A 24,659-nucleotide genomic window follows, 5' to 3' on the forward strand; every position below is an offset into this window, starting at 1 on the left:
AGGAATTTTGAAGTTGAAAATTCATACAATTTTTGTGATTTATACTTCAGGTTCAAAAATCCAATACAATGTTATCCATAAGTTTTCCTTTAAGTAATTGTAAAAAAAAATTCCAGCGTCAATATAGAAAACATTTTATGAGCGTATGAAATTTAATTTTTTACGAAATCGCGTAAAATAACGATATATTACAATTTAAATATAAGTAATAATAATATAATATATCCAACTAATTATCATTGACTGACAAATCATCTCCGTTCAGAATCGTTTTTCGTATACAATGATACCCGTCATTGCATTCAAATTTAACACATCCACACGACCAGTGACCTACTCTCCATCTCTACTATACTGCAGCAGAGCGATACCCACTTGCCCACTTTTTTAGTATTTATGTTGATTTATTTATACATTTGTTCAATACAGATTTATTTAATTGTTTTGTCGTAATATAAATAATAAATAATTGGTATTTATGTATTATATTATAAAAAAATTTAAAATCTACTCCGCGGATAAAGGTCCGTAAAAAAAGCGTTCGCAGTCCACCAGTTGGTGACTCCTGTACTATATGATGACTTATTTTGAGGGGAATTATACACCAATTTATGTCTTATTTTAAGCAAATATAAGTATAAAGGTGTTAAAAAAAAAATAAAAAAAAAAACCAAAACTAGCACATACCCGGCATGACAGTGAACCTGCTATGACAAGGGGGGGATGTCAGTTTTATCAGTTAAAAGAGAATTTGTTGAATTACTTACAATACAATATTTAGGAGCTTCATCCTTTTGGTTGAATAAGTGGCCTCATTTATTTATTTCCAGGTATTTTTAATAGTGTTATGAGATAAAATTAATTGATTATTATAATAAGAAGTACGAGCTAATTTAAATATATTTAATAGTTACCACTTATAATTTAACTAATAAGTATTAAATAGATTTAAATTATTATTGTAATAATTATTTATTAAATAGTGAACTACAAATACTAATTTTTAAATATTTTTGTCATGGAAATATATTTTTTTAATTAGAAATAAACAATCTATCGATACAGCTAAAATGCACAATAAATTCAATTACCATGGACGTGAGGTATCGAATAAGAAGCGACCCATTTAAAATTAAATATTAACTGTTAAATTAAAATTAAATATTCATAAACCTTTATCATTGAAAATTGTTACTTGGGTAGGTAGCTTGCGAACATTCGTTTTCAATTTTAAAAGTAATTAAATCTCGCATGGGAAATTATATGAACGTAGATAAATTAGAATTAAGAAGTTTTTATGCTTATGGCTTCGAACAAAGATATTTAGAGCATTATAGATTCTGACCAAGTTATTGAACTATTGAAAAACAAGAATAAATTGCTTTTTAGAGAACTTAGTTATTAAGGTGTACCTACTTACTTAATAATAAGTAATTTGAATTAAAATATTTTTATGTTATAGAAATGTAATTACATATTATTAATTTAATTATTTAGTTAAGAAACTAAAAATTTTCAATTATTTTTATTTAGTAAATTTGTAAAGAAAAGCCAATATATTAAAAACAGTAAGATAAATAATAAAATGTATTTAATATTTCTATAAAAGGATTAGAACATTAAATAAAAGTTTATTTTGAATGTCTATTAGTTACAAAATATTTAAGAATGTAATAAGATCAAACTTCAAGTTCAAGTTAAAACCGGTTAACTCAGTTCTAGCTCAAAACTGTTTGCTATAATTATAAGTATTATATAATATTATTTTACTAAATAAGGGGTAAAACTAAACAAATTTTTTAATTCAAATAAAATTAAGCCCTTTTTGAGGGAAGTTATACATTTGCGGCGCAAAGCCGGTTTAATCCATATTTCCCGGGCCGAAAAAATTCACCTATTGGTATAAGTAGTAATAATTGATATTGGGTATTCTTGATCTTGAACAATTACAGCGTTTATATATTATACAGGGTGATTCTTTTATCATGAACCACTCAATATTTCAAAAAGTATTCATGTTTTTGAAAATATGTTTTTACATTGGTTCAAGTTGTTAAAAAATCATGGTTTTTTTTAAAAATTGTATTTTTAAATATTTTTTATCCTTAACTTTTTTAATTTTTTTACTTTTTTGAATGACAACATAGTTTTAATTTCATATTCCAAAGCAGAAAATTTAGGGAGAGTAGTTTATGAGTTATAAGTATTTAAAGTTTTGATGCGCGGAGTGGAGTGGTATACAGGGTTACCCCGCAATATGTTTGTCCACAACTCTGCTTGTCTAAACTTTAAATACGTATAACTCATAAACTAATCGCCCTAAATTCGATTTTTATGTATCAAAATACTCAGAAAATTATTCTGCTTTGGAACATGAAATTAAAATTCTATGCTGTCATTCAAAAAAGTAAAAAACTTAAAAAAATATAAGGATAAAAAATATTTAAAAATATAATTGTTTAATAAAAACGTTGATTTTTTAACAACTTGATATTATGTAAAAAAATATTTTCAAAAACATGAATACTTTTCGAAATAATGAGTGGTTCATGATAAAAGAATCACTCCGTATATATATAATATATATGTGTAGGTATAATAAATTATTACATTATAATTATTATTTTTTTTTTTTTATTGTAAACAATTATACATTTTACATTTTTTTAGTCTTTAAAATTTAATGGTACAATTTTTTTGAAGTTATAAATGTTTAAGGGTGCCCACTAATATATTATTATTAAATTAAATTTTTAAGTAAAAGCGAATACATGTCATTGCATACAATATGCGTAGGGTACTCATCTGATAATATAATAGTGTATTTATTAGGTAGATGACTATAATAATATTATACTGTTGTACTCGTTGTACGTCATCACCTTACACGGTACATTAATATTAATATCAAATATCGTGTAGTGATCTTGTATTAATTACTTTTTATTATACAATTGAAGAATGTACATACAATACCTATTTTGGAACACGATTAATAATAACATATTATGTATTATACAATATATACAAATAGGAATACAGGATAGGTACACAAACACACATACACAACGTTCATACGGTAGATTGAGTTTTTATTTTACACTATAAAATAATTTGCATAGTTTATTGATTCTTAACCGTAATAATGTACAATATAATATGATATTTATATATAATATATAGATATAGTGTATTGTAATATAAGGTTATACGATGAAACTAATTGCGAAAAAAAAAAACAAAATTTGGAACACAGTTCGTGTCTTTGAAAAAGAAAGACCGATTCTAACGTACACATATTTTATACACATTTATATTATATTGTTTTCGATATAAGAATATTATACAACTTGCAATAATTATCTAAAATTTATGTTTTTATAATAAACTAAAAAAAAAAAATTTCATTACCGTTCGCTTAATAATACAATATTTATATAATAATAATATATACCTATGTATGGAGAAATGTACACAACATTTTTTTTATACATAAACAAACATTTTTTTTTTTCATTTTTTTCTCAAATATAATATTTACATGATAATGTCGAGTAGGTAATAAACAATACCACCCTTGCGCAATCGTCATTAATAACAGGCGAGCACGCAGGTCTAATGGAGTGGGTGCGCACAAATCCACCACTGAATTTTTTATTTTATAATTGTTTTTTTTTTTATTTATTTAAAACGAAAAATTATATTCTATATAATAAGAGATTTTAAACGGTGGTTTGGAAATTCGATTTTAAACTTATAAATAAAAACATTGCGTAACTACTACCAAGTTTTTTAGATTGTTTAAATGTAACTGAAGAATGGAAATATGTACTTTTATTGATTCATTCAAAAACGTAGATTTTTTTTAACGAAGTCATAAGTATGACTATTTTATTACTGAGTGCAACTTAATATAATATACAATAATAATATATCCAACCAGAGTTCATTTTAGTCCTATATAATCACAAATTCACAACACTGACCGAGTTCCTAATAAGGTAGAATAATGTTTGTTCGCATAATGATGATGATATGATGATTTAAAAAAAAATTATTTGTTATGTTCCTTGTATAATTATTTCAAATGCTATTGTAAGTAAAAAATGTATGACACAAACAAACATTCGATTTTGAATCGAAGATTGTTTGAAAATTTCAGAATTAATAGAAGCGATTTATATTTTGGTAAGTATAGAATTAAATGTGCGGTTTTGAACACAGTTTAAAAAATATATAAAATATTATTGTAAAGGTGATGAAAGAATAAAAAGTAAACACGGGTATACGAGAAGGAAAAACTCAACGGGTTCATGGGTCTGATGGTTTTTTTTGTTTTTGAAAAGATTACGCGTTACACATCACATCTGGTATTTTTCGATAATAGGGCTGTGAGTTTGTTGCAGGGGCGCTGTTTTGGAGAGCGTGGGGTTTTGGCGGATATAAGATTTGGCTTTATGGAGGGGGAACAAGCCCTTCAGAATAAAAAAAAAGTTATCGCTCCCCAAATTCACACCGTATATAATATGTACATGTATATAATAATAATAATAATAATAATAATAGTAATAATAATAATAATAATAATAATAATAATAATAATAATAGTAGTAGTAGAAGCAGTTATAATAATAAAACACAAACAAATTGAAAAAAATTGTTTCATCGAATGTTGTTCATTAAGATTTAGAATCCGACCTACAAACATCGATATAGTTTTGTAAGTTAAAAAATAAAAATACACAATCATAAAATAATTCCATACAAATATTATGAAAAATTATTTTATAAGTTATATAACAGTATATTTTATACACATTTTATATGGGCAGTTTGATCAACTTAATGTTTTGAAAATTAAATTTGAAATAACTGAAAGAAGCTAACTGTAAAGACGAAAACCCCATATTGTAAAAGCCATCTCAAAAGACGTTTAAATAGATTATAGACTAATATACTATAATATGATATATAAATATATTCATATATTCTTAACAATCGAAAATCTTAAAACTTTTTGTTCTCAAAAAATGGTTAATACACTTACTATGCATGCAGTGGCGTGATTGTGGGGGGAAGGGGGCACTTGCCCCCTGACAATTTTTTGAAGGGATAAAGGTATATATTTTAACCGGGAGGGAGGGGTATCAGGGTTTTGATAATAGTAAATATATTATATTGCCCCCTCCCCCTAGATAGTTACGACACTGTATGCACGTATATATGATTGTAGAGCGGACTCCAGTTGTTTAATTTTTGTGATCTTTAAAATTCGATATGACAACATTCAGAAAAAAAAAAACTGTGCTAACAGACGTATTATTAGTTAGGAATTTGAAAAATCATCATTAAAAGAACCTGGGCACTGGGCAGGTATAAGCGACTATAAACCATATAATGTACCTATGCCATCTATCTTCTTAGACAAAATTAATTTTTATAACAAAAAAACGCGTGTTGTTTTAATTCTCCAAATATCCTTGTAGAAAAACCAGTCACTTTTCCCACATAGTCTGCCCCTATAATAACGACGCTATTATAGGAGCGATACGTCATTTTCGGGTGACTTAATTTCCCTGTAGCCCGGATATGCAAAACAATCATTGAGCAACATCATTGATGTGTCGACTACGTATATCAATATTTTCCCACTCGAAAATTATGGAAATTATATGCAAGCTATATAGGAGTGCAAATGTTGAAAAGTCAATTTTAATAATAAATGGTTTTAACATCACATAGAGATTATCATAGTGACGATGTGACAATGATTTTTTATTAGCCTTGCTTTTTAACCTTTTTATCGTACTGCAAATCCCCCGGCGATGGAAAAAAAAAAGTGGTTCGCTTATTATTAAGTGATCGGACCCCTATTGAAAATCTGAAACCGCGCCCCTGCCTTGTCGTATCGTCATATTATTATATTAGCGTGTGTACAATATCATCTCGCGTTCGGTTTAACGTCCGACAATAACATAATATACGGCCGTACGCGAACGCATGCGATGGTTTATGGGCGTGGCCGAGGGGTGATCGCGTATAGTGCCGGGGGATTATGCAATTTCATAATAAATCATCGGTTATCGGCTTGTTCCTAAATAATCGATCGAACTATTGGAAAAAATCTAATAATCGAGCAAAATAGAAATTTCTTATTTATGGTACAGTATGAGCATGTTGTTACATAATGTGATCGATACACGCAACAACAATTCAACAAATTCATTGATATAACGGTTTTTATTACTGTTACATTGGAGATACGTGCTCTTCTAGTGGATAAATATTGTTATTTACATGATTTCGGAACCCGTCCAGAATTTACCAGTACACAAATGCAAATAAACGTTAGTTGCAGACTATTCGGTTATTGCAAGATACTTTAGATCGGCTACGTAGTGGTTACAATGATACACGAAAGTATTCGATCGGCCGATTAACACGACCCGTGAAAGTTAACGAATCATCCACGCGTATATAAGAATAGGTTTTATGGCAAATACATTAACGGTTTGTATCGAAAATTAACAAGTTAAACGAGATCACTGAAGATTTATTATACACACGACATTCGCATTACTATATATCATAAGCGCAGTGAAACCTCTGAAAAAATAAAAAAGTAATGGACTTCTCTGTACACTCAATCCCTGAATGAGTTAACGTATACACGAAATCTATATATGTGTGTGTGTCAAAACATTTTTAATATAATATACAGTCTTAAATTAGCAATTTTAAACTGTTCTTTGGAGGCAGACGCGTACTTGGAAATCGTTTCCCAAAACGTTACAATATTTTTATCTATATATGCGTTTATTCACGGTTGAAAAAATTAAAACCATTTTATTAATTTAATGCGAGAGAGGTTTCACTGCGCTATACGTCAATGATTACACGTCATATTATACGCGTTACCGGTTACACACACATACTATATGATAACATATTAATAATTAATATATAATATACTGAATCAGAGTTGTTCTCGTCGTCATTTCGTTTGATTTTACTTCTGCAGATCGTCAATATATGGATCTGCGGACCTATGCAGTAAACGCACGCACGGCGGTGCGGACACATCGAATAAAATATTATTATATACTATATCATAATATTCTACAGACGTCTGACGTGCGCGCGCGGCGAGTCGAAATAATATGATGTGTTGGCATAATTAGTATTCATGTATATTTGTGTGTGGTTTTCCGGCAGCTGTTGCGTGTTGGCCAGCGTCGTCTTCGGCATCGGCGCGAATATGATAATGTATTTACAAGAAATTATTATATATACATATGTATAGGCCACCGCGTTAAAAGGTACATCTCCACCCACGACTGACGGCAGCCACGTCGCGGAAAGACATAAGTGGCGGCGTGCGACGACTCCGGCCCTGGTTTCAGTTGTTTACTTGCGCTCCCAGCCCGCCGAGTTATAAAACCACGACGACGCGTCCTCGCGCTTCACCCAAGCCGACTCCGAACCATTCTCCTGTGAACACAAATAAAACACGACCGCTGTTGTAATCGTCGATTACATTTTTACATTTTAATGTATCAAATAATATATAAATCGACCGACTGTCACTAGTATTACGATAGAATCGCCTAGAGAGGATATCTCGGAGACGCTATAAAATTAGGTAGATATAAAATTCGGGTGTCAATAGATACCTAAGCTCATGTACCGTTTAAAATCTGCAGATTACCGGAGAAATCGGGGAAACACTACGAAAAAGTTGGGCGTGATGTTAAAAAAAATTTTCAGCAACAGACAAATCACAACTACTAGCTATATGTCATTTCCGAGTCGCCTTACCATAACCATACCGTTCGTGTCAACACTGCAGCACAAACATAACGGGTGTTTGAAATTTTCGAAAGCGAAAGCGCTGCATTTATGTTCGTACGCCGCATTTGCATTCGACGCATGACGAAATTATTTATAAAACACTCCTCGTTTATACGCCCAGTGATAACGAGTATAGAGATGGATTTACTCTAGCCTCCCCCGTTTAGTTGCATATCGTATTTGTTTTATGCATGTTTTCACGCGACGTGGTGTTCGACATCGCTGCCGTTACCCTCAAACCCTTCACCCTCGGCCGAGATTGGTTTTCCTTTGGGTACATATCACAACACCCTTATTCGCCCCAGCGACTGTGTACACATGGTATTCGAGAGATTTAAATTTTACCCTTCTCGAAGTCACAACTCTGTCCTCCGTAAAATAATTGCGTGTACGGCAGAATGTATGTCTAACGCCATAATAATTGGGGTTTATATCGTAAGGACACTACCGAGTTATTTCGAGTACTAAATTGGATGGTCACGGGCTTAGAAAACCAATTTCAAATATTAAACACGCGGTAAAATGTCTAACTAAATCGTCAGTTTCTAAAAATAAAATTAAAGAAATAGAAATCATAAACAGATGATCGACTACAAGTGATATTGGCTAAAATTAAGCGAAATTCTATACTGTGACATTGTACAAAAAAAAAAAAATGACGAGTCGAAGTATAAATAATATTTTACTAATAAAACAATTCACGCCAACTCACGGCTGTTTGATGCGACGACATTGTCGGCGGTGGCGCCAGATAGTCCATGTTCGAGTAGTAACCGCCGTAGTTCTGGTGATGATGCGCCGCCGCGTGATGGTGGTGCGGATGGTGATGATGCGGTTGGTGATGGTGATGATGAGACGAATAGCAATTGCCACCAGTACTGCCGTTGGTCGAGTAGCCTCCGCTGGAGCCTACTGGAGACGATCTGGTGCTGTGATGGTGCAAATCCACCAGTCCCGATGGTGGCTCCGTGATGGCGGGGCTCCATATCGATCCTGGCGTGTTACCTCCACCGCCTGTACGATCAAAAAAAAAAAATGTAAAACGTTACCACTGCGCGTTGTAGCGAACAAAATTATATAATAAAAGGAGTTGAAATATGCCGACGAGAGAGTAGAAAACGAACGACGGAATCGATAAAACATTATGATATTATAGTGATAAAGCCCAGACCGTAGAAGAGGCGGTTTTAGAGAAAAAAAAATTGGACAAGATATAGGCGTATCGGTGGTAATGGTTATCTAGCCCGTCGAAACGTAGTAAGTAAAAGCTAAACAGATTTAACGTTTAAATCCCACGTCATGACGGTTAAATATATATTCGCACCGAGACCGTGCAGTGTATGGATGTAGGCGGATCCAGATAAATGACCCTACAATAAGTCCCCGGGGCGTCACTATACGTAGTTACACGCGCATCAGGCCCCTTCTTCTACGCCACCCACTTTTCGAATTGTAAACTCACCACACGTGCATTAAAAATAAACCGATGGCACGCCTATATAGTAATAATATTGTTGTTCGTAAACTGTAATACGCATATACGGGATTTTATGCTGTCGGGGAACTCGTATAACGAGGAAAACGGTCACCGCACACAGCACCACACCTCCTTGTTCCCTCGAGGATGTTTATCTGCAATGCCTCGCGCGGAGGACGCGCGACTCCGAACAGATACAATAAAGTGTAGTGTGGGTGCAGGGGGGGTAAACGGTTAACAGGGTGGTTGTTGATAACACGAGTGCGACCGTTCGACTTACCGGAACTCGGGTGGTACACGGAAGGCGGCGGTTGTATGGGCGGCGTGCCGCTCAGTATCGGCTTAATGTACGACGAACCGCCGCCGGGCGGCGACTGCCGGCTGGACGACAGCGAGGTGCCGGTGGACACGGGCGAGTTGCCGGCCGTCGAACTCGTCACGCCGCCGCCGCCCACGCCACCACCGCCCACGCCGCCGTTTATTGTCGGCGACATTTTGTTGTTGTTGTTGACCGGTGCGTTTCCACCGCCACCCGACGATTTCCCCGACGATTTCGGCCCGTTGTTGCCGGTCGAGTTGTTTCTAGACGACGCAGTCTTGTCCGTTCCCGTGCCGTTGTGGTGCTGCTGCTGGTTCTGTTTCACCTGTTGCCGGCACTTGGCCCTCCGGTTCTTGAACCACACCTGAAACACACCATCACGCCCATGTAGATCAGATTTATATTGCAATAATCGTCTGAGGAGTCGACTAACCGAAATTCGGGCATACGAGGTGGAACTTAAGTAAAAAAAATAATATGATACTCGAGGGGTGTAATCTACTTTTTTTTATTTAGACACGCGCCTGGTCGTAGCTCTCACGTTTAATCGATGGCCCGACGAACCAGCACAAAACTTTTGAAACTATAACCATGACAAATATACATGACAAAAGAACAAAACTTTTGTTTTACCATTTTACTTGTTCTATTTCTTTTTTATTAGCGCGTTAATTTCATTTACGAGTGCCTACTCCACTTTACCCCGCGATGACACATAAGCAAGTATGTCACAACTCAAGACAGACATAGTGTAGTTGAGCGTCACGCTGTGGTATATATATTTTACAAATCGATTTGACATACGCGAAAACATCCCTGAAAAACGAGGTTACAATAACACGAAAAGTAGTTCGTAAATACACGCAATATAGCGTTTTTGTTCTGCGAAACAAATCAACTCCAATGAGTCCAGTGGCAATGCGGCAGCAGAGGATTATCACGCCGCGCCGTATACGTTATATTATGTACGCGTATCAATTTCGTGAAGTTCGTCGCGAAGCCGTACACACTACGCGCGATGACCGATGCGTAGCAGTGTCTCGGTCGTCCACGCGTCGTGTAAAAATACAAAAAACCTTTAGCCGTTTTCCGACGCCGCCACCGCCACCACCACTACCAAGTCCTATAGCGTATCGATTTTATTTCCAACGTCGACGTTAACCTAGTTTCTTTGTCTGTTGTGCGCTAACAAAAAAATTCACTCGCACGCACAGAGCTTACTAATATAAGCCGTTATAATATGTATAGGATAGAGGACGAAACAAAATGCAATCGGCCGATTGTAATACTTACACATGATAAGAGCGACAATCTCCAAAAGTATAATATATGCTTGTTGTGAGTTGTTTTAGTTTTATTATTATTTTTTTTTATAGCTGCATGTGTGACGAGTTATCGATGCATCGTATGATAATGTGCGTGCAATTTTGAAAAATCAAATGTTATACCATTCGTTCAAATTGCTTGAATAAATATTTCATAAAATAAATCTGTCGACTCAAAGGCGCTTGCTAATAAATAAGGAGACGAATGAAATTCAATAAATATAGAAAGATTTATTATACCGTCTCTACTTAAAATGTATTCGGAATAATGTATTGCTGCAGTGATAACCGTGACGTGCCGAAAGGCAGGTATTTACGAAAAGCGTGATTCGTGATAGCGTACGACAGCAAATGTTTGTCTAACGAGTCTGGATTTAGCGTAAAGTTCATAATATACAGACGAATGTTATAAAAAAAAATTCGGCAAATACGCAACAAGCACTTTTTTTGCGTACGCACGATTGACCAATATTCGCTAACGACGGTTTCACCAGGCGTGTATAGGTACACCCAAGAACCTGCGGCTATATCGTATCAATTTTTATAACCAGCCGAGTGGCATCGTAGAGAGAACTATATATAGTTCAAAATCCGTACACGTCATGGTGCGTATATAATAATAATTTGATAATATACAATAATATATCACAGTATAATTATTATTACACTCACTTTCTACATAATACAATATTGAATTTATTGTCGTCTTGGATACGACGTGATCGCATTTATCATTATACTATACACGCCGCATCATGATCGTCGTCGTTAAGAAAAACGTCCGCGTGTGCGCATATACGGCATTATTATACGACATATTATTATAATTTAAGTCGTTGTATGTATTGTATGAGCGACGAATATTTTACCAAGACAATTTATTCCGGGAGCTATCCCTTTTCGCGGCGGCGGTTCTCTTTATAATGTAACAGCCGCGGCGGGCGGAAAACGTGACCTCGCACGAGATGCATTGGTTTTACGACCGTGTACTAACCAATATACGTGCGCGCGTACAGATGCGTTTTTATCACGACATTATAATAATAATAATAATACGAATACGAATATTCGGTCGTCGTTAATATATAATATAATATTATAAGTATTGTGTAAGGTATAGGCGGCGGAGGGTATATGCACCGGAATATTATAGTATAGTAGCCGCGGTAAACTGTATAGTATAATATATAGTACCTACCCACACCTATTATAATATGTTTTATTAAACAGTCGGCGGGCCGCGCGTACGTATTGTTCCGTGTCACGAACGCGACTCGCCGTCGCGGCCGGGCAGAGCGGGTACATACTACATAGGTACCGAATTCAATATAATATTATATTATTTCGTCTGAAAACCGGACCGAAGCTTAGGTATGTGGTTGCCGCACGATCGATGGCGACAGCTAGAGAAAGAGACACAGACTGGCGGAAAGGGAATAGCGAGACCCGACCGGTTTGCGTGTAAATAACAAAAACTGCAAATAAGCTACACAATAATAATATGTACATAATATTATAATACACCCAACGAAATATCGATCGCGAAAAATTTGCTGTCGAACTCGCGACTTTGTCTTCATCATTTGTCCAAATGATTAATTGGGATGACGCGAATCGTGCTGTATACATTATAATCACAAATCGATTTCTAGGGGATCCAAAGAACGATCGTCCGATCGACTTTTAAATACGAACGTATCATCTTACCAATTATAATAATATTATTTCGGATGATTGGATATAATTATACTATTAGGTATAGGCTGAATAGGATCATTTTAAATGTCCACCGACTCGGCTGTAAAACTTATTATTCATTTTCAAATTAAATAGAATCAATTTTTAAATTTGTGCACCTATTTGGCTATTTAGCTCAATAAAAGTCAGAAAGTTCACTAATATTCTCATCACTAAGTAACCTAACATCAAGATCTTAGCACCTAATATTATATTGTTAAAATAATACCATCGGCCAGAGAAAGTCTAATCGGTTGTGCTCGGTCGGCTTAGTCGTACTTCACAGTATACGTCATATTATATAAAAGCATGTCTGTAACGGGGAAAAAGCAAAAGTTTAGCGAAGATAGGTGAGGGGAGTGTGCCGGATATGCTACAATGGCGACGTATAACCGACGGGGCAGATAACAACATCATTTTTCGCCGGAAGTGTGCGAGGCGGCGATTATTCACGAACTCACTCAAAGCATACCAGTGGCGACACCGTTAGAAGGGGTGGTTAGAATTGGGGTAGGAGGCGGGATTAACCGATGACGGACGAGCTGTATACATACACATATATATATATATATATAAATATATATATATACAAGACCAGGAAGGACGGCGAGAATTATCCTCCCCGAGCGGCGCAGGCGCACCACCATGAAGTACATACCACGGGGTGGAGGGTTGGGGCTCTTCTACGCTGCCACAGCAGACGGGGGTTATTCGGCTGCACGCGCGCCGCCCCAATCGCCCATTGCAACGGCCTTTATCGTTTTCATGAAATAGGGGGATGAGAGGGTAGAATTGTGGTGGCGATAAGTTCTCATAACCGTCAGATATTATTTTCACTACCGTTGTCCGCAAACTATACTTTTTAGAGGATTTTCGAAAGGTTTTCATTCTTGAACCTAATTTTGTATAACAGCATTGTATAATTAGATAGCTGGTAGGTACCTACCGATTTTCTCCATCTCGAAGTCGAAATACGACAAAATATATGTTTACATTCCCGAGGATTAGTCTCTTATTTTCGATTAATGGATAGATTAAGATGTTTGGTAAGTCTTGTGATATTTGGTCAGACATCGAGTATGTTATACCACTCAGATATACATTTTTTTTAATGATGTTTCTTGGAACGTGGGCATTATATTGTACGTCTATATATTATAATATTACGCATTATAATGTAAACGATAAGACAAAAATAGTAAATATATGTACACTGTCCCCTAATTCGACTAGTATTTAGTATTTACCAATATTTTCGATTCTTGGCTTTCTAGTATATTCCCCCCCCCCCATCTTTCTACACTGTTTCTAAACTGATAACATAACTCGACTCGCAGTGATAAACAATTGAAAAATAGTATAAAATTAAACGAATAAATTACCTGTACTCTTGATTCGGGCAAGTTGATCTTCAGGGCCACCTCTTCACGCATGAATATGTCCGGATATCGAGTTTTGGCGAACAATGTTTCCAGCACGTCCAACTGCGTCCGGGTGAATGTGGTTCGTTCACGTCGTTGCTTTCTTGGGTTTCCAACTATATATAAAAACAAAAAGCACTCATTATTTGATACTTTTGATGCTGGTGATACATGCAATACAATATAGTTTAAAAGATACTCAAAACAAAATTCAAATTAGTAAACATAATATTATATCGTAAACAGTTACTTTTACTGTTGCGAGCCACTTTCCTTTACAGAAAAATTCGAGTTAAATTTTATATTTATTATCAAATAAAGTATAAAATCTTAAATGATAAAAAAAAATTAAAAATGATAATAATTTAATGTATAAAATAATATTATATTTCATGATGAAAATTGCTATTATAATCTAGATGACTATGGCGGTGTCACCTATATTTATAAAGCATTTGCAATGAATAATCCTAAGCTCACTTCAATATTAATATCATAGGATTAAAACTATTTTATTAATTTTTTCATTTTGCCTTTATTGAGCAATTAATAATAATTAAAAGTTAAAATGCTTTATACTTATATTACAATTATACAAGTAATAAGTAATAACTATAAAGCATAATGTATATTATTATTATACTATTAAGTTAATAATAAAAAACAAAATTATATAAACATCTAAAACCAATTATTATTTATGTAATATAAAAAATGATTATATAATAGATTCGTTATGTATAATACGGTCTAAATTAAATCATATTATGCGTTCCTAAAAAAATGTCAGTTGAAAATAATAAAATATTGTTAGCTGTTTAATATAATATAGAACGCTCTTTCTCTTAATGTTTTACTTTTGATTAAAATAATGACTTTATAAATCAATTATTACATTAGATATTGGTAACGTGTGTTGTTTTTACTACGATAAAATTGTTCGGTTATGCAGCAGCTTTGTCCATTATAACAAATTATTATCTATAATATTATTATAGTAGGTATATCGTAATTTAAATATTTAATGTACCGTCAATATTAATTCACAATATTGTACAACTGCAGAAAAATGACAAAGAATATTACTCAATGCTCAATGTAATAAAAAAAAGAATTCGATGCAACTCCATGCTAAATAAAAGAAAAGAAAACGTGGATATAATAAAATCTACGCATTGTATAACACACAAAAATACACACACATACAATATATAGATTTCTCATTCCCTAACAAGAACCCCTATGGAGCGCAGTACTCACTGCTCACTATCAAGTGCATGACCCGACGAACAACGAATAAACACAGAACAACCGAAGACAACTCGTAATGTTCAAAGCATTGAAAGAAAACCACAATACAATAATCTTTCTGTAAAAATTACTAATATTGTAAAATGTAATATGTTTTTCTTTCATAAATTTAAGGTATACACGACCTATACAATGACAAACGTATAGTGAGCGTACGTAGCGAATGGATAAATTCAACAACAAGTAAAAATATATTCTACACCGCAATGGCCTGGCTATTGCTACCAATGGGATCGATTGAAAATAAGTATATGATTTTAGTTATAACTTATCTTATTTCAAACGTAGCATGTAATTGTAAAATATAACCATAAAGGTTGAACATTAACACGTCGTATTAACATGGCCGGCATTCTATCAAAATGATATATTATACAAAACCATTAACCGCCCACATCCTTTAGGTATATATTTATTTTTCAAGTATGAATTGTGATGGGTATGAAGTATGAATTACCTCAAAAAAAAAAAAAAGATCATCGGCCTTGCAAGCTTCGTTGTCTTACAAGACAGACAAAAATAATGACTGACTACGCTCCTTGTATTATGTAGGTATTTATATCTACATCTATATAGCCGCATGTACATAACAATGTTATACGCTGCAACAATTTATTAAATTACACGCGTATTGCGTTCCGGTGCTGCGGTTGTCGGGAAGGATGTGGAGTGATGGGGTTAATAAGGTTACGCGACGGCGGCATTCGGGGTTGTATAACTTTACCGTGCGTTCGCTTCCCCCGCCGCCGAAGCCGAAAACTGACGATCCTGGCCGTTTCAACGTTTACGATATAGATATTATATCGCATTATCCTTTTCGTTTCATGCGCGATTCGCCGACTGTCGCCCCCGGCCGGCCGCCGAGTGATGTCGTCCGTCCATCCGGAATAAATCAATCGGTCTACACTCGGGTGACGGTCCGACTTTTGCCGTTTCCGCGTCGCCCTACCAGCCGCGCGTAATATAATAGCGACGTAATTTATTATTTGTCGTCGAGTTCAAAGGGCAGCGGGGCGGGTAATGATCGGGTTTATTGGATTCGCGGCGCGGTTAAAGAGTCAAAGAGCCCGTGGATAATGCGATTTACAATATTATAGTGCGTTAACTGCCGTTTGTTTTCACGTGAAAAGCGGTTCGGCGCGAGGTTTTCTTCCTTTACACGAGTGGATGTGAAGAAAATAAAATAAAACGTTAAATTCGCCGAGTTCTTACTTTTGCATATATTAAATAATATGTACATATTATTATACTCGTATTATATAATATACTAAATGACTACTTGTCTGCGGACTCTCGGGAGCCGGGTTCCGCGTAATCGAACGTTATCGGAAAACGAATAGAAACGGCCAATGTAAAATCGATATATATCACGATAAACGAACTGGGTTTCTTCGAATGTAACCGTATATGCATCGAACGACACATTGGAGCATTTGTAAGACATGTTTTCAAAGTGATCTTATCTCCCGAAATGCCTCGCTCGATAAACGTATATAAACAACAAACCCGACGCAGCTATATACTATAATATGTGCCACATGTCTTGAGACTTGAATTCGTGTACACGTGTACGAGCAAAAATATGCCAACATATAACCATATATAGGTCATCGGGTTCGGTACACTCGATGTGTACCCGAGGGTGGTAAAGCTGCTAGCTGCTACATCAATAACGAAATCGGTACTAAAATTGAAATAATAATAAGTCATTAGGAACGACGCATTCAAAATGTTATCCACCGCAGTGACCACCACTATCGCCATTGCCATGTGTAAACCATAAATCATAATTACGACAGTATATAGGCATTTACGGACATCGGCGACCACCGATGTTTGTGACACGGTCGGTACACATTTCTTATCTCCAAAAATCGTCACACGAGTAATTTGTTTTTTTTTTTTAATTTGTTTTATTATTATTATTGACATCTGCGCCGATTTTACTATAACTGCCTTTTCTATGTCAGCCCACACACGCGTTAATACAACGACGTAATAAATGTATTATATCAATGTGTACAGATAAGCTAAATAGTAATAATTGTTCGTCGATATGCATGAGCATTATAACGACCACCTATATTATATTATCTATAAAGATGTATAATACTTATTTTTTTTTTTTTTTTGCAAAAACAGTATTTATTTAATTTTATTTCCCTTTTAAGTTCTAATATATTATATATATTTTAATCTCATAACAAAAATCACCGGTCCTTCACTTTGGGGACTCGTTATATAGTTGGCACCCTTCGCACTTTTCTTTGTGTGGTGACCATGACACCGTAGAAGAGGTTTTACAAATTGTTACACATACTAAAACACGGTATTTTTTTTTTCTGTAGAAAGTTTCAGTGTTATGACACACACACACACCTATTTTCAGACCGTTAAAGATTATACAATTTTTGGGTAAACCGAAACGTTTTTACACTGCATTGTTGTTAAATAATAAAAGATTTAATTCGAACGGGTCGAATTTCATACGATATAATATCAGTTGATATATGACATGGTCAAACCATCATTATGTCCTTTGAATTTTGGTAAAAACATGAATCGTTTGCTATTGGATTCTACGAATTTTACAAGGGGTGTTCATACACGAGCCATTTATTATTGTTATGAATATATATGATATAATAATATTACACGATATACAACTGAGGCTTAGCGTTTATTGTGTTACATTGTGTATGTAGCAGGTAGGCAAGCGTAAAAAATATGTATTTCGGTTTTAATATAATATATAGCGCAGTGCGGCGGACTTTATTATAATATATAAATAATATAATAATATTATATTATGTTTGCTCGAGCGCGTTATTATTGTTTCACATCGACTACGATAACCGACGAGAAGATAGTACGTAAAAAGCCATACAATAGTCGTTGAAAATATTAGGTCACCATCGTCGTAATCGGTACGAAAGACAGGAATCAAATTACGATGACGTGGGTAAAACACCGCCGTTTTTTCTATACTGCTTTAGGTACATATATATATATTAGTACTTAGCTATCATACCATTATAGCGGTATTGTATTGAGAAAATGTATAGTAACGCAGTTAAATTTGAGGGATGCCTATGACTTTTTTCCCTTTAAGACTCAAATTGCAATTGGAAAAAAAAAAATCCGAGAATTCATATTCATTAAAGATTGCACCCTATATGTGCACAAACACGAGTTTTCTGTCAAAGCGAAGTTGCTGATTAATGTTAAATGCAAAGCTCATTTAATATACTTTAATATAGCCATTTTCCTAGTTTACACTAGGTACTAATAAGTTATTATCATTCATAATAATAAGCCTGCAATTATATAGTAAATAAAATTGAAATATGATGAATAGTTACCACAGTCCACAAGTTTTGTGCTGTAATTTTGTTGTGTACCTATTAAAAAATAAGTATGTATAAGTACAGTACATAGAAAACGGACTTATAATATTTAAAAATTAATTTTGTTAAAATGATTTTAATATAAATTGATTACCAATATTTATTATACTTTTTTACAATTTATAATTGTAACTTTAATTTCAAATAGATAGACACATTGGCCAAACTGTAAATTGTAAATAATTAATATATTATGAACGAATACTTTTTCTGAGTCTGAGCCAGCGCTGGATAGGCAATTATCGGCCCACCGAGTTTTAGGATTTTAACCGGCCCTATCCGGGCCTGGTCTGAGCTAAGTGAGCCATAACCTATATTTTATTCTGAATAAACGCTGAAAGATTAAAACATTTTTTCTAATATACGTCGCAATGTCGCATATCCAATATCCACCTATAAAAAATCCAAGGTTTTAGTACATCATACTGAATGGGATCGTGGCCGCACTCGAGTGTCCATTATAACAACTGCAATTGATTTATTGCATACGATTTGTTCCTAAAATATTATTAATTGTATGCTGTAAAAATCGCTTTAAAATCCAATTCGTATATGTGGAACGACCTGGTATTTAATATCATGTTATGATTTTTCTTTTACAAATTTGTGGTTTACAATATATATAATAAATAAATATAACAATATACAGTATAGTATGTATATATAATCAAAGTATAGTAAATTATACTCTTGGTTTCAATGGTCTCCCTCGAAGAACAAATTGATATGTTATTACTTGGTTGCGCAATCGGAGATAAAAACCGTATCGAGTATTATGGTCCATAAAATATGTTGGATTAACACGCACCCCATGAATTATAAGTTGTAGTCGTACGCTTGTAAGATAAATTGAAATTTTTGGTAACCGGCATAAAATTATTTTAAAAAAAACTGTAATTTTTTAATCTTCTTTGCCTTTTATGTTCTATTAATATATTACGTAACTATATTAGTGTTAAAAATATTAACTATATAATAATAACGTAAAATGGTCCATTTTAAGAAAGCTACTAGGTATATATGTAGATATTTAAGATTTTAAAAATAAATTATGTATACACGAATCGCCATATAGTACTTTGTTATTATTATATTGTACCTATGCATTACAATATATGTAATATTTTTATTAATTATAAAAAGATTCCAAATTTATCATTTGTTAATATTTAATACTACAATTTGAAATTATTGACAAAAGTGTAGATCGCTAAAATATATGTGGAATAATATTTAAATTCGTTTTATTCAGAATTCTTCAAAATGTATTTGACAATTACTAACTCGGTAAATTGTGAATTGTAAAAAAATATATGCCTGCAATATGTGTCATTATACGCATTTTGACAATAAACATAAGTCAAGTGTATCTATAGGTTCGTTTAAATATATTGCTTATAAAATATTTATTATTTGGTTATCTGCAGGAATTATGCTTAATCGGTCATTTTTACCGTGAAGAAAATATAAGCATACTACTATTATATATCATATATTCAAACACTCGGTGGGTTTGTACACTTTGTATTATATTTTATTGTTACATTTAACGTGCAGACGGCAATATATATATATATATATATTACACACATTATTATTGAGAAGACACAGTTGACTCATCCACACACACACACACACACACATATATATATATATATATATATATTATAAGCATTATTGACTCTATACAGTTGGTCAGTTGTTGTCCATTCACTAGGCCGAATTGTACAAGGATTTCTTTCTTGTGGAAAAAAAATGAATGTATCGAAATAATTGTGATATCAAGAGCGGTGTCGTTTGACAAATCGGACAAAATCCTGCAGTATTCTAATAAATCAAGTTTTTTGAAGTCTAGTAATTTATTATTTTATAACGGCATCGTTGATCGCGCATTATATTATTATAAGGGGATTGAAAGCGGCAACTTATTAAGGGGTTGTGCCTTGTGTGTGTGCGCGTGTGTATGTATATAATATAGTCAATCTTGCATTGTGCATCTATTACTACGCATATACGCGGCATCGTGTTTATTGTACGATGAGAAGTAAACGATTGTTTGTACGAGTAAATCGGAGTGTGGCCCACACAACGCGCAAACAATGTCACATGATAAGAGAAGGTACTGCAGTAGAATATTACAATAATAAGCTGTTTCCTACACATGAGCAAAGAATCAGACCCATAAACCCTAATACAGTTACGACTTCCTAGAATTATTCGTTTTTAACTCGGTGAAAATATTTGAGCGGATCATTCTCTTTTCTGAGTTCTCAACGTTATTATGGTAGTAAAGTTTTCATTAAACATATCGGCTTTTAATTAATTTTTCTATTTCATCGGCGTAAATATTCATTTATTTATTTTAGTACCTATTAATTCACATTTTGACAAAAAAATTACGTTTAAACATATTTTTTCTATACTTGAAACAACGAAAATAGATTTACACATTAATCTAAAAGATAATAAGTCAAATTAAAATCGGATTATCTGAAGTACTGAGTTATAATTTTGTCCGGCTTAAGAAGACTTTTATAGGTCTAAACAATAACAAAAATACATCACTTCAAAAAAAAAAATTCTGTTGATAGAGTTGTTTTTATGTTTATGGATCATGTACACGGTTTTAATGAAATCCTATACTCGTATAATACTCACTTTTGTACACGTTTGTTCAACTACCAGACTTGTTGAGTATTTTAATAAAAGTTATTTAAGTACTTTTTATAAGGTATCTACTTTTTACACTTTTATAATACTTTTCAAGTGATTTGTATTCGACATTATTTAACATATTTTTTTCTATACATATATGTCACGATAACGCTAGTAAAATATTGTGTATAATATATTGATTTGTTCAGAACGAATAAAGAAATATTTACTGCAGCATTCTGCAGACGATAAGCGGTCATATTCTATATAAGTTTTCTTGGTACATAAGTATTATATTGTTATAGGTACTTGTTTTTTATTCTGATTTCCTTATATTTGAAACTTGAAAGTGTTCTATATACAAGTCATTTTTAATGTCAACTGCTAGCTGCTACCAACCTACATACATACATACATGCATACATACCATACATGCATACATACATACATACATACATACGTCACACACACAAACTATAATATATATACTATATAATACTATTATATTATAATCCCTACCGTGAACCATTCCCGTTATTGTATGATATTATTTAATAATGGTCGGGGTTCAACATTTTGATGGCGGGGCGTAAAAATATTTTCCGATTTGGCACACCCGAATTATATCATTATATATATACTATAGGTTGTAAGTAAAAATAAATCTACCAGAGATGATATGGTGCTGTGTGGATACACATTATATTATAGGGCGCAATGATAAAAGGGAAAATCTTTCCAACTGTTCCGAGCCACACATCTTATTTTTCTTCATATTATTTGTAAAAGATTTTTTGTTGTATCAGGTTTATATAAAATAAAAATACCCCATTATTATTGCACACAAGGTGTCATGGTGTGAAATATTATAAAACAGTGGTAGGTATGACCTATACAATAAGTCTATTCATGTTAGAACGATGTAAGTCGCTATATTTGTACAAGCAAACCGTTCAACAATAACAGTTAATGGTGGTTTGTATACCGTACATTTATAGTATAGAGCAGGGGTGGACAGACACAAAGGATTATTTCTTCATCGATTCTCAGAAAAACTACTTAGAAATATATATTTTAAAAGTATAACTGCAGTGTACTCGTGCTAGTGATGGTTTGGTCTTTGATCATCCTTTAAAGTACAGTCGGTTTGACGGTATATTTAATAGTATAAGTTAATTTCGAACATACTCAACCTGTATGGGTGTTTAAATTCAAACTATACTGTGACCCATATTGTAACAAACATTAATATTCGAAATACACGAAAATGAATGCGACGTATAATTAGCATTATTCGGATGTAACATCATAAAGAAATATAGAATTTCATATCAAACAAATATAATATAGTACATGTGTTACTACGAATGTCCGCAATTAGTGAGTGCTGACAGTCACCGGTTAATGTCGTCATACACCAAATTCATTGACGAATGTTGGCATATTGATTAAATTCGTACTGTTTGTAAACATTTACTAGCGAATGTCGACCATTTATATAACGATATTGGTGAATGTCGGTACTGCCGATATAATTTAATCTGATCTTATCTAAAATTCTATATTATACAAGATGAAATTGCAAAACAAAGTGCACCACAAAAAAGTGTGGTTGTAAGAAATTTTGGCATTTTATGCAGTTCAAAATGTCATGACAGTTTGTCATGTTGCAATAAGTAGAACAATTTTCGCCGTTGTTTTAAAATAATAATTTTTGTATGGAAAAATAATCATAATTAATAAAAGTAACTATTAATATTTATAACTAAACATATCATTTTTATTTTATATTATTGTCTATAGTCTATAGTACTATACTATAATATTATGTGCGAATACCGTAACCTATGTCAACATTAACCAAAACCGTGTTGTGTATTTCAACATTGACCAAAATCCTAATGTAAATTTCAACATCTACTAGTACATGTCTATATTTTTTTAATTTTTCAACATTCACCAATTTAGTAGGTATACTCGTATGTCGACATTCACTAGGTGATTGTCAGCACTCGCCAATTGCGGACATTCACAGTACCATATACAGTTGCACACAAAATATTTTTCCTGATAAATCGATTTGCTAAAAGTTAATCATTATCGCAAAACTCATACTTTAATAAGCCATTATACTATTTGGTTTTTTATTTAATATACAGTTTATAATCTACCAATAAGAGTTGGGGGGAAAACTATGATTGACCGATGAGAAAAATGTCATCAATGATTTAAAATCGATAAATTTCTCTTAATTATATATTATATAATTATATATTTAATTATATTATTTGTAAAAAATAAATTAAATTTGACTATGAAAAAAACTAGAAGATGAAATTAATCGTATTGCATTGTTATAGAAAATATAAATGGAACCATATAGTACAACGTCTATGATTTATTAAAATTGTAAAATTAATTTGTTATTACTATTTTATTATATGATCAAACATGCATATATAGTATTTTATAATATATAGGTAATAATAATGGATATTGTATATTATCGGATTTTATTAAATTGTTGATACAATTCTTACAAAATTCAAACCATTGGTGTATTGCTCAACACCTCCATTATATAAGACACACTCATACATACATACATACACACATACATACATACATTCAAACGGCCGGAAATCGACCACCTACCTACATCAAATATAGGATGTACCAACGCATTTTCCCGTAATAATAGTATTATACGTATATACTGGGAAAACGCGTTGAGTCGACTACCGCTGTGCGTATACAATATGGCGTTCAAGCTGTACATAGTACATTTATACTTTAACCACTATGCACTTAATTTGTCACACTACACCCATAAATAGTATGTAAAAACCGTTTCCGCAAATAATAACCGCACTCAGGCTTCACGGTCTTGGTTAAGAAACACAAAAAAAACGCATATGATGTTAATACAGAACTACAGAATACAATAATTTCCGTGTCGGATCGATTTTTATTCTTTTGGCATTATATACAAAATACAAAAACTTTGTTATACAAATCTGAGTGGTTATTTTTTGCGCAAAACTGCAGTTACTATACAAACAATGGACGTGTCGCAGTAGTGTACATCACAATAGGACAAAGGACTTCTAGTACTTTCATATTTGTTTTGCACAATCGTTCAATACATTACTAACT

The 24,659-nt window shown here is 33.1% G+C and overlaps 1 protein-coding gene across 3 annotated transcripts in view; it reads right to left on the reverse strand.

Moving 5' to 3' along the window:
* Window positions 1-3,075: 3,075 nt before the first annotated feature.
* The window catches only part of LOC132924286 (homeobox protein OTX1-like), a 39,298-nt gene continuing 17,714 nt past the window's right edge, over window positions 3,076-24,659 (reverse strand). For 2 of the 3 annotated variants that reach the window (XM_060988504.1, XM_060988503.1), the window contains exons 4-8: window positions 18,804-18,842; window positions 14,092-14,246; window positions 9,609-10,011; window positions 8,564-8,865; window positions 3,076-7,491 (exon numbers count right to left, since the gene is read on the reverse strand). In XM_060988504.1, coding sequence (XP_060844487.1) covers window positions 7,408-7,491; window positions 8,564-8,865; window positions 9,609-10,011; window positions 14,092-14,246; window positions 18,804-18,842 — 983 coding nt within the window. In that variant the 3' untranslated portion in view covers window positions 3,076-7,407. The remainder of the gene's footprint in view (window positions 7,492-8,563; window positions 8,866-9,608; window positions 10,012-14,091; window positions 14,247-18,803; window positions 18,843-24,659) is intronic. The other variant, XM_060988505.1, reaches the window with a different exon arrangement.

The sequence above is a fragment of the Rhopalosiphum padi genome, chromosome 3, assembly GCF_020882245.1.
Source record: "Rhopalosiphum padi isolate XX-2018 chromosome 3, ASM2088224v1, whole genome shotgun sequence".
In the NCBI taxonomy this organism is placed as follows: Eukaryota; Metazoa; Arthropoda; class Insecta; order Hemiptera; family Aphididae; genus Rhopalosiphum; species Rhopalosiphum padi.